The 15,726-nt window shown below is 37.0% G+C and overlaps 1 protein-coding gene across 3 annotated transcripts; it reads left to right on the top strand.

Moving 5' to 3' along the window:
• Positions 1 to 34: 34 nt before the first annotated feature.
• On the top strand, positions 35 to 14,271 carry LOC140153144 (solute carrier family 22 member 15-like). Of its 3 annotated transcripts, none has more exons than XM_072175792.1 (11): positions 35 to 160; positions 3,776 to 4,020; positions 4,223 to 4,428; positions 5,073 to 5,196; positions 5,935 to 6,026; positions 7,024 to 7,251; positions 7,924 to 8,058; positions 8,716 to 8,801; positions 9,976 to 10,093; positions 11,181 to 11,253; positions 12,863 to 14,271. In XM_072175792.1, the coding sequence occupies exons 2-11, from the start codon at positions 3,781 to 3,783 to the stop codon at positions 13,049 to 13,051; spliced, it is 1,491 nt and encodes a 496-aa protein (XP_072031893.1). In that variant the 5' UTR covers positions 35 to 160; positions 3,776 to 3,780; the 3' UTR covers positions 13,052 to 14,271. The 3 variants fall into 3 exon arrangements, with proteins under 3 accessions (XP_072031893.1, XP_072031892.1, XP_072031891.1); XM_072175791.1 differs by lacking the exon at positions 3,776 to 4,020 and adding an exon at positions 3,470 to 3,714; XM_072175790.1 differs by lacking the exon at positions 35 to 160 and adding an exon at positions 3,470 to 3,572.
• Positions 14,272 to 15,726: the final 1,455 nt, after the last annotated feature.

Here is a 15,726-nt window from a genome sequence, read left to right as displayed (position 1 = left end):
TAGTTACGGGTTGTCTGTAAAGTAAAAACAGGTTTTAGTTTTATTGTTTTATTGTGTTTATTTATAACTTATAATTATTTCGTCCTTGTTGCTGACGTGTTTGATTTTTTCATTTGTGGTAAATGACCTGGGTAATGGCGTAGCACCATCGGCGCATTTTGTAAGTTCGTTTAACTTAGCTAGTATTAGTATTGCCTTGTTTTGAACTTAAGCTTACCTGTTTTTAAATTTAAGCTTACTGAGTGCAGTTGTAGTAACTACAAATTTCGAACGTTTGAGGACTTGTTCTCAAGTTGTAGCAGGTTCCAAAATGGTGCCCAGTACGTAAATATGTTGGCAAGTTTGCATTAATATATCTAGTAAAATACTCACTTTAGAAACCTGTGGCACTGATGTATATCATTGTATTAGGTATGACAGGGAAACCGCAGTTAACACATTTGCTAGTCAGTCAAAATGGCCTAAACCGGCAATACAAATTTACATTGAAATTTAAAAGAAGCTTTTTAAGAAGGAAACCTTCCTAAATATGTTGTCTATACTTCACTTGACCCAAATATATGATTTTTTTTTTGGTGATGAGAGACTCACATATGGAATTTCAGAGAGATTTTGATAGCAGTTCCATTAAAAAAAGGTGCTATCGTCATGAGACTAAGATCTAGAAACACCCCCATAATGCTTTTTTTGGGAATTTTGCCAGCAGAATCTTTTTGATGAATAGTCAATCTTTGACAAGATGTAACTTTGCTACGGAAAGTGCTATGACAAAAAGGTTTTCAGTGTTGGCTTTCTTTACTCAAGGGCTTTAATTTGATATATAAAATGATGCAGTTTGATGGCAAATTTGAATTCACCTGGCATACCTAATTGTATGTTATCTGTGATTCCTGAACTTATTCTACGTATCAGCTTTTGTCCAAAGAAATAATTACAAAAGATGATATTTGAGTGATTTTTAAGAGCAGCGAAAAGTCCATACCATGACTATGTCGCCGTAGACCAGTTGTCGACCCACTTACGGAGCTGCTCGAACTTAAACTGGCCCGAGTTGTTTATTATTAAAATCCACGTGCAACACATGCACACTCAGTCACACGGCCGGTTGATGAATTCTTAGAAAAATCTAAAGAAAAAAATTTAGATGTGGATAAATTTCCTCAAACTCGATCCACTTATAGGTTTTATTGTTTTAAAATATTCTAACTTAAGAATGTACCATTTTCAGGTTGTATATTTAAAGGGTAATGAACATTATTGAAATTTTTATCAAACGTTTTCTAAGACATAAATGAAGATGGCGCTGGATGGTACCTGCGTACTGCAACAACTTTCTCTAAAATCCACTCAAAATTAACCATCAAAATTAATTTCTTTTTTAAATATCAGCATAACCAAGGTTAGTTGAGATACTAGTCCGAATAATCAGACCCAGAACAAAATATTAATTTCTGACATGATCTTGTACTGGGTCTGAACTGTTTCCATATGAAATCTTGATGGCAAATTGGACAATAGAAGCACATGGTTCTACGTGACAGCTTTTAATCCCTATTCAGGTTACGTGAATCACGCTATTGTGGACCATCCTTCTGATACTTGAGTGTTTGGACACGCTGAACGGTTTTTGTCTACCTCTCTGTTTGTAAACAAACCAGGAGGTCGAAATCGCCCTCCTCGCCGAATACGAAAGTCAGCGTAATAGTACGGCACTAGTTGAGATACTATTTATTTGCTTTTTACAATAAATATTAATTTTAATGCATCAAGTCATTCGATGTCAGTGGATGGAGTTTTTGTATTTTGATTCAAGGCAGAATGACAGATTACATCAATTCTGCTGGCGCACATGGCAGTCTCTTCAACAGCACTACTACCGTAATTCGAATGGTGATCTGTATTACACATGTAGCGCCCTAAGCTGGGGCTGAGTCTAGGTTTCATCCACCAGTCCTTCAACTGCTTACGCACGGTCATCGGGTTGTGCCATGTTTATTGTTTTGAGATCGGGGCCAAGGGACTCAGGCTAGGCTGGGTCATGTGTCAAAATACATGCGGGAATGCATCGCGGATTTGCAACATTAAAATGGTGGAATGTTTGAAGCGACGCTAGAGGATTTCAAATGTGTGGAATTTTTTTATATTCTGTTACCATTTTAACTGGAAATCATACGGAATCGATGGATGCATATGAATCTTGTGATACTTAAGTTTCATTCCATGCCAGAGTACTGACCGTTTGGGAAGTCACAGGTACTGTTGGCAAAATTTGTAATTTGCAAAAATCAGTGAATATGGCGAATACCCTGAATAAACGAATATTAGCATGTACATTCTACCTGTTGGAACTCACACACGGAGGTGTGAGTTCCAATTATTGGAACTGTACTGAGTGAAGCATTAATTTTCCACCCGGCCTAATCATGAGGTAGTGACGTCAATGCATTGATTTGAGGCAGCAGTTTTTACATCTATTCGGTGTCTTTAAGTTTAAGTGTGTGTATGTGTACACCAGCGCATTGAGCTAGCACTAGCAATTTAAATTTGTATCTGCGCCCAATGAAATGCGCACTCCACTACTGACGTAGTTCCAATAATAGGAACTCACGGCTCTGACAGTGAGTTCCAAGGAGCTATGTGTATGTGCCGCCGCGATTTAGCATACATTCATCACCATATTCACGTACATATAGTCGTGGAGTGGACTTTTCGATGCTCATAAAAATCACTCAAAAATCATCTTTTTAAATATTTCTTTGGACAAAAGCTGATGCATAGAATAAGTTGAGCAATCACAGATGACATACATCAGTGACACAGGTTTCTAAAGTGAGTATTTTACTAGATATGAAGAGCTTTGTTTCAAAACCCCTTACATCCACTTGCCCATTTTTGAGAACACATCAACAAATCATCAAAAACGTCACTGATATATGGGGGTTTGCAACAAAAGCAGTTTTTGGCGGGATGCTTGGGTAGGATGAGTATCCCACCAAAAACTGCTTTTGTTGAAAAACACCTAAAGATCAGTGATTATTTTGATGATTTTTTGATGTGTTCTCAAAATTGGGCAAGTGGATGTAAGTGGTTTTGAAACAAAGCTCTTCATATACTAATGCAAACTTAGTCTTTGCTAAAGGAAATTTTCAAAATGGCCTGCCAAAAACTGCTTACTCACCCTCTCGGCATACCTTGCCCCCCCCCCCCCCTTTGACCTGCCAAAAAGCCTCACCACCCCCCTTTGCACATTTTTGAGAACCCAATTTGCAAACTTTAACTGGTACTCAATATATATCATGCAAGCATAGAGAGTAGTACATTTTGGATATATTAGAATGTTTCTGTACATTTGTCCGGGGAGAAGGGATAGTTTTTGCATAATCCCTGGCTCTAATTAATGAACCACGCTAAAATAATAGCATCATGAAAATGTACTTAATAATACTATTTCCATATATTTTCTTTTCAGTGACGATGGATTTTGATAAAATTCTTGAAAACGTAGGAACGTTTGGAAGGATACAGAAGTTGCACTACATGATTATATGTTTAGCACATTTATTCGCAGCTCAGTATGTCTTATCACTAACATTCATAGGCATTTCACCAGGGTATAAATGTAAAGATAGGCCAGATGCAGAAGATCCTTGTGCCTTGGATCCACCTTGTGAACAGTTTGTGTATGGAGATCAATTTACGTCCATTATCACAGAGGTAGGTTCAAAAAGAAGATGCAGGCCTACTTAAAATACTATTTTCATTTTGTTCTTTTCAGTGACAATGGATTTTGATAAAATTCTTGAAAACGTAGGAACATTTGGGAAGATACAGAAGTTGCACTACATGATTATATGTTTCTCAAGTTTATGTGGAGCTCAGTATGTCTTATCACTAACGTTCATAGGCATTTCACCAGGGTATAAATGTAAAGATAGGCCAGAAGCAGAAGATCCTTGTGCCTTGGATCCACCTTGTGAACAGTTTGTGTATGGAGATCAATTTACATCCATTATTACAGAGGTAGGTTCAAAAAGAAGATCAAAGGGTGTCAAAGGTGCATGTGCAATTGAGCTTTTGTATAAACACACGCTTATAGCCTACAGTTTAGATCCTTTTGATAGTGCAGAGCATGATTGCATGAATGGTAATGTAATTATATTGTAGGGTATATTCATATGTTGTGTTAATCTGTGTCTATTATTTTTCTCTCATTTGATTTTAGTGGGACCTCGTATGTGAAAAGGAAAAGTATGCAGGATATGCCCAGTCTGTTGTGTTCTCTGGGTTCTTAATAGGGAATATTGTGATCGGAACAATATGTGACATGTATGGCAGAAAGAAAACATTAGTGATTGGTAGTGCTCTAATTGTAGCTGTTCAAATCATTAGTGCTTTCACAACATCATTTAGGCAGTTTCTTGTGTCAAGGTATGAAGATTTGATAAGATTACAGATTAATTACAAGCATTGAAATGTGTGAAGAATGATGACCATTGTCTTTTCAATTGGTGAGCAATCAGAGCATTTATACATTTACATGATTGGCTTTGGTTGTTTCTGCCATTTACACGTCTGACTCTTCAGAGCAATATGTTGTCAGCATAATCTAGCTACCTCTGTCTGCTTTTCTACAGCTACCAGTGTTCATTAGCACCAATCCGGCTTGAAACGTGGTGGACAGTCAGCCTGAATTGTCAAAAAGTGGCTGAAAAGAACACAAAAGGGGGGGGGGATGGCGTATCCAGCAGGGGAAGAAAGTGGCATGCGGGTCTATGTAAAAAAAGGTCTATGTAAAAATACATATGTAGGGTCATGAGACGCTTCTATTGCATTTAAAACAGCTCAAATCCTGGACCCCATCGGGCCATTGCCCTTGGACCCCACCAGGGGCCCTAAGGCAGGCCCCTGAACTCCACCCATCAGGGGCTTTGCTATGCTCAGCATTAGTCACAAAACAAGTACTGCCCCCCTGCATACGCCCCTAGGAACAATATTGATCAAAACAACATAATGCTAATTTCCAGCACAAAATGTATATCATGTTTTGCTTTATTGTCTCTACATTTATACAGATTTATAACTGGCTTCCTCACTGCTAATGTTGCCGCAGCTGTGCTTATTCTGGAAATGACACATAAATCTGTTCGAGCAATCCTCTCCAATTTGTCATCTAATTTCTTTGCTTTCAGTATTGCAGTAAGTACACAGCCCAGTGAGCCCCCGTAGACTATAATGATAAACAGCACCAAATGGCAAAGTCCAGTATCATCTGAGCAATAATGTGTGATTTGCATAGATTTGCATAAAGAATAGATTCCTATTTAAATCATATTGTCTTCTTTTAATTTGGAGCCAAACAAATTAGGTAAAACAAAGAAAATTTCATTCCAGCGCCTACAATGCTTGTAGTAGCTCACCGGTTGTATTATTATCATGATTATTGGCGGAGCTTCTCGCAGCTGGGATGTACAAACAAGACATATGATGAATAGCGATATACACACAGTAGACTAAGAAAGTCTTCTAATTGACCTCAAAAGGTCAAGTCGTCTGTGAAAAATAAAAAAGGCAAAATTGCGACAAGAACTGGGAAGATGAAAAGTGCAAATTTTTGTCACTTTTTAAATAATTTTGGCAAAAAATTATGTCACAAACATAAACATCTATCTCCTAATTTGCATATAGCCGCTATTCCTCCAGCTAGCGTATCCACATGATTGGTCCTTTAGCGATCTAGGCATTATCTGTATTTGAAGAAAACAGACTGATGTTTGCTACTACATGTGGAATGCCCCAAGGCAGTATTGTGGGTCCTCTCATCAAATGCTACAATAGTGCTTTAATTTGACCTCATTTCATTCATTTTGTCACTCATCATATATCATCATTGCTCATCATTATCAAGCTATATCACTGATCATTTGTTTTATACAGATTCTTGCCTTAACTGCATATTTCATAAGAGATTGGAGGCACTTAATGATTTTCAGTAATGTGCCGATGATATTTGCCCTCATTTTGTTTTGGTAAGTGTGAACTTTACACCACAACAAAGTATATAGACAAGAATAGTAATGAATATGTTTAGCAATATCTTTTTTCCAAATAAAACTTATTTTCAATAATCTGAATCAACATCAATTTTAGACATTTTTTCTGTGAAGCATGGATGAAACTATATGCTCTGGATTGCAAATTAATTTGGTAGAAAGTTGTTAAAAGCACTGCCACTTTCCAGTCATCCCCCGTAAAGGAGTAAAACAATTATTTTTAGGAATGGCTTAAAAGTAAACGACAAGTCATTAAAAGTGCCATGTGTTTATTCATATGAAAAATATTGGCAATAGAAAGAAAATGGCAGTGTTGATTGATACAAATATATTGATATATGAATGGGGCTTTGTATATCAACACTGCCATTTTCTTTCTTATGAAGCGGGCTACCAGCTAGCAATTTGTGGCATAACTTTCTGAAATTCAACCCCCAAGGATACATGTACGGTATTTATTACACAGCCCCTCATTCATCATGTTAATATCAATGCAACTTTTGAATCTGCATCATTCACATGGTTACTACATGCATATGCTAAATATATTCATGGGACAATAGACACAAATAATATATATTGTTGTTGGGTAGGAAAAACCTCTTATGCGTCACTGGCCACTGTCTATGTAACCTAGCTTGGCAGTTTTGTTTTGAACATGTTCAAGGGCCACAAGTACGTACAAGATTTTTACTGCCCAATGACGATATCAAAATGTGTAGAACATAATTAGGCTAGCTCTTTTTGCTATGTCAGTTTGGAAATTTCATGCACAGATTATGAGTTATTGTCTTCCAAAAAAGGGATTATAGTCCATTTTGATTCCTCAAAGAATCATATCTGTATAAGTGCAAAGTAACTGCATCAATGTACTGACGTCAATGCCTCGTGGAAGCTAAATGCACTATATCATAGTTAGAAAATGCACATGTAATAACTATGTGTTTATATCTTTGATGTCTTATCCTAAAAGGTTTTTGCCAGAATCTCCACGATGGTTAGCTTCAAAAGGTCGCGTCACAGAAGCTGAGGATGTATTAATAGATATAGCACATAAAAATGGAATTTCAATTCCAAGGTCTATGGTGTCCATGGCGGAGGAAAAACCAACAAGTAACAAGGGGGAAACCACAAAGAACCTAATGGATGCATTTAAGGCACATGAACTGAGAAGACGATTACTGATACTTATGTATGTCTGGTAGGTATTTAAAGAAAAAGGTATTAATGTATGTGCAATGTCAACTTTTCTAATATAGATGTGTTCATTGCTAAAGACCAAAAATATCTGTCACTTCAACATTAATGGTACCCTTTAACAAATTGACAATACCCTGGGTGGGCGCTTATTGTGGCATGGGTGCTTATTAGAATGAATACGGTACAACTAGCATAAGTGCTGAGCACAATTGCACGATATTATTGCTATGAGTCTCTTTTATTTTTGCCAATTAAAAGCCAAACAAACTATAGCTCTGCATCTGGGCCAGAAAACAAGATAGCGTGGGCCAGATCTTGCATTAAAGCCATATCACATCACAATTAGCACTCCATAATAATGCTTATTTAGGTATGACTTAAATTGACTTTCAATGCGGGATGCAAAATTGTGGTTCAACTTGTTAAATGATAAAGCAATTTGTCAGTGGCGTAGCATGGGTCATCACATTGGTGGGGGGGGGCACCGACCATGATTGGGGGCACCGGGTCAGATTGTGGGGGCACAAGCTGTTTTTCGGCAATTTTCTGTATTGATATTGCATCATAACTTCAAAAGTTGAGTGCAATTGGTACCACAAGTTTTGTTTTATCTTTTCATGGAATATTTGTAATGCTATGACAACATATAATACTTATTCCTGTTGTATTTCAGGCCTGTAACATGTATGACATACTACGGTCTGACATATCAGTCCAGCAGCCTTGGTGGGAATAAGTACATTGATGTCGCTGCATCTGGTCTTATAGAAATTCCAGGACTTTTAATTGCAACTTATATTTGTGAAAAGTAAGTTTAAATTTGTATGCCCTGTCAGAAGTAATGCAGTATTCTCATTTAACCTGGGTGAATCATGTTGGTGTCCAATTTTAGACATTTATGTTTTGATAAATCCAAGTGTTTGAAAAAATATTGGATCCAAACAATAATAATGATAAAATTGGATGATTTACGCCCAAATATTTATTGGTCTCGATAAGAGATTTAAAATATTTAAAATACTACATTTCGTCCAATACTTATATTTTAAACCTCGTAGCTTAGTAAATATAGGCTCAATTGATCCAATTTTATATCACTTCTCCCATTCTTATCAAGTCTTAAGATAGTGCTGGAGTTATGTTAAACAGGTGCGCACGTGTTGGGACTACACAGGTAATATTAATGAGAATTACACAGTACAGGTAATGCGGATTTTTGTGTTTGTGATTTATTCTGTGATGTTCATAATGGATTTAAATCACAACCTAAATGACAGTGTCTCCCTTGCTGGTGTAATGGCAAGACATTGGCTTTGGAATACAGGGGTATGGGTTTTTATTCCCCATCTCATCCCAATTTTGTAAATTAACTCATTTGACTTATAGAGAAAGTTAAGGAAAGACCAACTGTGATTCAAGAATAACTTAATAAAATGGTTAACCGATTCTTATTTGCATATTTCAGGTTTGGTCGGAAGAAAACTTCCGTAGCTTGTTATCTTCTTGGTGCAGTAACATGCTTTGGATTTATCCTGGTACCTGGTAATACAGGTAAGATTACAATAATCCAAGAAAAATGTATCATACAAGGTACATACATTCAGAATAGGTAGCTTTGTCCGGGGCCGGATTTACCATTGGGCCAGATGAGCCTGGGCCCAAGTCCCAGGGACCCTAAAATTGCTCTGTACATCTTCCTTTTTAGGCAGAAAAACACCATGGTTTGGGCCAAAATAGGGTAAATTTGCAAAATTGTGCGCGATTCACATGCAATGGCCCTATATATAGCAAAATTTACCTTTATTTTGGACTAGAATGATCTGAAATTGAATTTTTTCTTGCGTGCGCAAATGTCCTAGTAATATCGCTAAGTAATTATATGCTTGTCTCCCTCTAAATTTTAGTGCTTCCATCACCACTTATATCTTATATTATACGTAAATCAACATTTTAGTGCACAAGCCAGGCTAAAAAGCCTATATGAGCATGCTGACCCATATTGAAAAAAGGAAAGAAACCTATCTGAAGATAAAGATTGAGGAAAAGAATGCCACCCCAACAAATTATGTGAATAATTTTACTGCCAGCCTTTGGCTCAAAGGATGTTCTTAATTCAATCCCAATTAACTGCCGCAGAAGCTAGGAAATTAACCCATTCTCAGCAGATGTGTTATAATCCTAGACGGAATTAAAAAGACTAGTTTGCATCTGACGTCACTGTCAATCAAACTCCCTACGACCCTTGATTGGTTAGTAGCACGTAAATGGAAGGTTGATTCAACTGGTGTCTTCATCGGAAAAAAGGAATCACAGAAAATGGCGAACATTTACGGTACTTTTGCATAAGGCAGAAAGCAACTGTCCTATAGGCATTGTTGACATGGTGTCTTCAGGAAAGAAAGTTTTTTATTATTCAGACCTAACTTTTGAGATGAGTTGCATGTTTGAATGTGAAAAAATAACCACAATTAGGGCACGCTCTGACAGTGTTGCATTCATAAATTTATCATCACAACAGAGTCATAAACAATTACCCATTTCTGAGTTTGATAGACAGATGACGTCAGACACAAACTAGTCTTTTTAATTCTGTCTTTGATAATAACTAAAGCTAGGTTGTCTTGTATGATACAAACATGTATTGGACATTACCTGAAAGGTGGCAATCAATAGAGATGTTTCTTCTACTTCATTATCATTATTTTCCTATTATGTGTTTTGAAAGGTCACGATGGGGAAAGTCATGTCCAGATTGCACTGGCACTTACCGGTAAGATGGGGATAGCTGCTGCCTTTTGTGTATTGTATACATACACTGGTGAACTCATGCCTACTGTTTTAAGGTAAGATGTCATATTGAAATCAGTAAGATAGCGATTGCATGGACTGGGATTGGAAAGTTGGACGTGGCAGCTGCCTTTGCTGTTGTAATAATTGCATGATGAAAATTTATTTTTCAAATGTAGCATACATTATGTATGTATATAGATGTGGTCAACATGTTGGTTCTTTTGTAGAAACATGAAAGTGTATGTTATACAAGGATGAATTGAATGTCTTCAATTTATCATCACTATAGTTTATCTGCTCTCATGATTATTATGGTACCCTAGTTAACTATTTTATGCAAATGGTGAATATTGGTAGAATCCAAGACTGAATAAGGTTAGCAACTATTTTAAACTGTTGCAAATTGGTAGTTCACAGCATCTTGTGAATAATAGTGAGCTTTGGCAAAAATTGCATTGATCATTTTATAGCGAATGTGTAGAAGAATTCAAATATCAAAAACTTTTGTAGGTCCTGTGGTTTTTGAGTTATGTTGTAAAGAGGGCTGAAACAACAACACTTTTGTAAAATGTATAACTCATTCACAACAATAAATCAAGCAAGTTTTCAAAGTATATGATAGAATTGTAGAATGAACTTTTGCAAAACATCAAAGTGATTTAGATAATGAAAATTGGTTTTTTTTGGCTGCTTTGACCAACAGTACCTAGTCTACCCTTAAAAGACTAGTTTGCATCTGATGTCACTGTCAATCAAACTCCCTGTGACCCTTGATTGGTTTATAGCGGTAAAAGGAAGGGTGATTCATCTGTTACCTTCCTCAGAGAAAAGGAATCACAGAAAATGGTGTAAAAGTATGGTACTTTTACAAAGCAAACAGCAGCTTTTCTAGGCATTGTTGACATGGTGCCTTCAGGAAAGAGAGTTTCCTATTACTAAAACCTAACTTTTAAGATAGTTTAAATGTTTTAAGGTGCAATAAAAAAATTAACCACAAGGTATGCTATTATACTGCTGCTTTCAGAAACTCAATCCTAACAACAACTTGTAAACAAATCATGTTTGATTGACAGATTACGTCAGACACAAACTAGTATTTTTATCTCTGACTGTATTGTTTGATTGATTTGTTGATTTCAGGAGCACAGGAATAGGTGCATGTTCAATGGTGGCTCGAGTTGGTGGCATCATTGCACCACTACTCATCACTCTGGTAAGAAATACTTGTATTTTCTATAAAAGGTTAATTGACATGCAGATTAATTGGATGTCAACTTACTTAGTCTTAGATTCACATCTGATAATATGGTTTTACATACATTCCTATATATATGTTAGACTTGGAAACAAAATTGATGCAATTTCATTTGCCTTCCCCAGTTAATTCCACTATTTGTAGCAAAAATTGCCAAATGTTAGGCCAATTTTCAAACCCTCAAGATTCAATTTTCCCAATCTGACCCACTCTAAAACAAATGTGGAGCCATCACTGTATATCTGACCCGATTGAGTCCACTCAGGTTAATGTTGGCAAATACAATCTAAGATATATCCAGAAATAGGTTAGAGTTAGAGTTAGTCACAGTTAGAATATGAACTTGTAAAAATGTTGTAACTTTGCATCCAAATCAGTTATAAACATGGGGTTTGGACTGATAGAAAGGGAATTTTTTATATCATATAAACCTGATAATAACTCAATTTCGATCAGGTCACATAATGTAGTCTATATCATGCCCTCTGTGGTTGCATGGTTATCACATCTACTAATCTGTTAAACTACAGACATGGGTAAAAGGGAATTTTTTATTTCATATAAACCTGATAATAACTCAATTTCGAAAAATATGACTTAAGCCTGAGTGGACTGGATCAGGTCACATAATGTAGTCTATATCATGCCCTCTGTGGTTCGTTATCACATCTACTAATCTGTTAAACTACAGACATGGGTAGTCTTTACCCTGGCTATTAACATACATGTTATTCATCATGTGAAAATATGTAGCCCATCCTTCTTCTTCTTCCTACATATGTGCTGTATCTCAATTTTGAGTATTGTCGCACAGGCTTAAAGTGCACGATCCTGGAACCTAGGATTGATTGCAGATATCAGAATTAGGGATGGTCCCTCTTCTTTGTTCGAATAGCTCTGACACTTAACGTGTACAGGGTTTGACTCTTCCTGTACACTATGAGACGTCGCACATACACTACCTACATCTGCATGTGCTAAGGAGTGTATGGTGAGAAGAAATTTTATTCTGTAAAGTAACCAGGGGTGTGAGAGTTCCTCTTTTCAGCTGATTTCCTCGTTTTTGGTTGGGCAAAATTTACGCATTTCTTTTATTTTCAGCCCATATTTGGCATTTTTACCCTGATTTTATGCTGTTTTTCAGCGTTTTTTTGGTAATTCTCCTCTTTTTTGGTCGGTGGCCTCTCACACACCTGAGTAACTGAGCACAATTGTAGGATTTCCAATCTTATAGGAACATTTTGGGAGAGGAAGAGAATTATCACCTAAGGCAAGCCCAAGGCTCGAACCCTGGCTGATCAAAAGTGTTTTCTTTGCTGACCTTACGTATCAAGTAGGGTGAGATGGCCATGTGGTTAAGGCGTTGCGCTGTTCGCCTGGAAACTATGATCAGCGATGGTTCGAGCCTTGGGCTTGCCTTGGGTGATAATTCTCTTCCTCTCCCAAAATGTTCCTATAAGATTTCTTTTAAGTACATGTAGAGGCTTTCAAGCTCAACCCACTGTATATGGTTTGCACAGCAACATAACTAATTTGTCCCATGATTTTACATGTTCAATCCTTGCAGGGAGATGGTGTTAGTTATGGTACATATGGAATCACCTGTTTAATAGCAGGTGTCATGGTGATGTCTTTACCGGAGACTAAGAATAAACCAATCCCAGAGACAATAGATGATATTGAATCAAGCAAAGTCACACAAGATGTGAAGTACACACGTGTAGATGATAACGAAACAGATGAAGACAAGTTATGATTAATGAGCAATTTTCAATCATGATGGCATTTTTAAGGCGTGTATTTTAGGTGGCAGAATCATATGCATCTGAAAATATCAGGGAAAATTTGGACAAATTTCATCAGTTCCTGGATACTGTCTGTGACATGATAGAGGATAGTGGCAGGTAGGCTGTGTCGTTGAGGCACACATATGTATCGCATTGCAGAGTGTAATATGCGAATGCAGTCACAGTACATGTAACTAAACTTGTGAACAAGTTCCATTTGGTAATGATAGGCAGGTCCAATATTTAAGAAATAAAGGGTAATGCATGATCCTTTACACGAAAATAATGTGTCCGAGGCAGTAAAAACGTAAATAATGGGCGAGGCGCAGCCGAACCCAATATTTAAACGATTTTACTGCCGAGGACACATTATTTGCGTGTAAAGGATAATGCTGCACCCTTTATTTCTATTCTATTACCACAAAATAGTGCGATTTAAAGAGAAAATATCACATTTTTTGCCCAAATATTTCAAGTTGTTTACCTCAAGGTGTAGCGCCTACACGTAGCCAAAGCGTATGCACATTCCAATAACACAACCTAACATTCCATTCTCCCCTATAAGCAGGTATGCACATACAATAACACGCCCCTGGCATTCCATTCTCCCCTACATAAGCAGGTGTGCTGCGCTGTGATGATATAAGAACATAAAGTTCGTTACCCTTGACACTTTATCGCTAATTAATGGTCTGTCACGTGACGCGTTTCAACAAATCACAGTGTGCGATTTTGAATAATGGGTCGTGGGGGTAATAGAATTAATATTATTGTGCTGGTATATGTCTCGTCCAATATTTTTAAACTCATGGCTCGACCAATAAATATGGGCTCAATCAATCAAATTTTATATCATTATTATGCTGGTATATCCACTACTCAAAATAATGAAACTGCCTATCCTCTATCACAAGATAGAGAAGGTTAAAAACTCTCTAACAACATGATACTTCTGTAGAATTCATATTCTGTTTGTGACAATCTATAATAAGGTTAGTATTTTACTGTTATTACCAGAGGATGAAGCACCATGAAATTGAAGGTTTTTCTTTAGCCTTTGCTCCAATGGGGAAATTGGTCATTTCTCTTGACTGACTGACTGAAGTGAGGGTCAGCATAAATTTCCCTCCCGACTAAGTACATTTCCGTCAATTGCAATTGTGTGCTTTTCCCCCAATTCTTGTCAGTGGGGGGGTGGGGCGCTTGGGGGGGCTTGTGGTCTCCACCACGAACCAACAAAAGTTTATCAAGTGTTTATTATATAAAGTATAGGTGCATGAATGTTTAACTCAGGCACTAGATTGCACTGTACAGTTCGTTGTTGTAATGGGACATTCAGTGATTTTGAACATCTAAATATTTGCCACAACTTTTATTTTGGTAAAAACCTAGAAAGTTGCAATTTTTATGTAAAACACATCTGTATTTGGTGCTTTTCTCTGCATTTTGTGTTAAAATAGGGGAAAGGCTGCATCGGCATATCTGTATAATGACAATCTCTCAAATTTGATTTTAAAATTCCTAGCTAAGTCTTTGAATGTCCCTTTAAAACAGGTGCATGTAAGATGCATGTTTAACTCAGGAAAGTGTTTTTTATTCCTTGGTAGCCACATTGAAAGGGGGGGGGGGGGGGCAGGTTGTTCATTTTCCCCGAATGGAGTCTGATTTAGGTGTGTAAGGTGCAGTTTTAGCGTTTTTCCCCGAATTTCCCCCAAATGACCAACAAAAGTGGGGGCACATGCCCCCTGCCCCCCCCCCCCCCCCTTTGCGCACGCCACTGTTGGTAGCAAATATGATTTATACTTTTATCATTTATACAATGTGTTTGTACATAAAATGTCTTTTATTAATAAAGAATATAGAATATGCAATTTTTTATCAATATACAGCTGTATAAATAATTTATTGGGGTCATAAAGAGGGATATTGCCAGTGGTGTAACTAGGGGGAAGGGGAAATTAGCAATTTAGGGGTCTTGTGGAGCTGAAATGCTCCAAATCAAGGGTCTTTCAGAGCTCTATTTTTGTAAAATTCAGGGGCCTTTTGTGGTCCAAAAAACGGGTCTTTCAGTGGAAGCTCCCGTATGGTCATTTGAGTTGAGTGCCCCTAGGCTCACTCAACAGTTGGTTGGGTATTTTCTGGTCAAAATAGAAGGTCCACATTTACAAGACAGTATGAGTGTGTGTGTGTGGTATAATTCATATGGCTAAATTATAATAGACAGTATTGAGTAATATTGTAAGAATCTGTGCTTTAAAAGTTTCTGGTGAATAACATCAAACCACCAGAGTAATGTTTGTTAATGCCCATCTGCACACATAGGTCCATATGCACAAAAGAGTTAGACTGGGTCTAAAGTTAGACCTGGTCTAAGTGGAATTAAGCTCCATCTTGAATGCTTCTTTACTCTTATTTCCTTCCTAGATTAGCTAGCAAATTCTAAAGATTTAAATGCAAAGTTAAAAAATAATACAAAATAACTTACGCCAATGGTATAAAGGAAAATGTCCTTTCTCGATGGGACTAAATTTCACTTAGACCAGGTTGCTTTCCTGTGCCAGGAGTGTCAAAAGTAACATTAAAACAACTAAAAATGTTGAAAATTACACATAAAAAGAGGACTAACAAATGTAGAAAATAACAG

The sequence above is a fragment of the Amphiura filiformis genome, chromosome 5, assembly GCF_039555335.1.
Source record: "Amphiura filiformis chromosome 5, Afil_fr2py, whole genome shotgun sequence".
In the NCBI taxonomy this organism is placed as follows: domain Eukaryota; kingdom Metazoa; phylum Echinodermata; class Ophiuroidea; order Amphilepidida; family Amphiuridae; genus Amphiura; species Amphiura filiformis.
The sequence above is the reverse complement of the archived record's forward strand: the minus strand, read 5'-3'. Positions and strand labels throughout refer to the sequence as shown.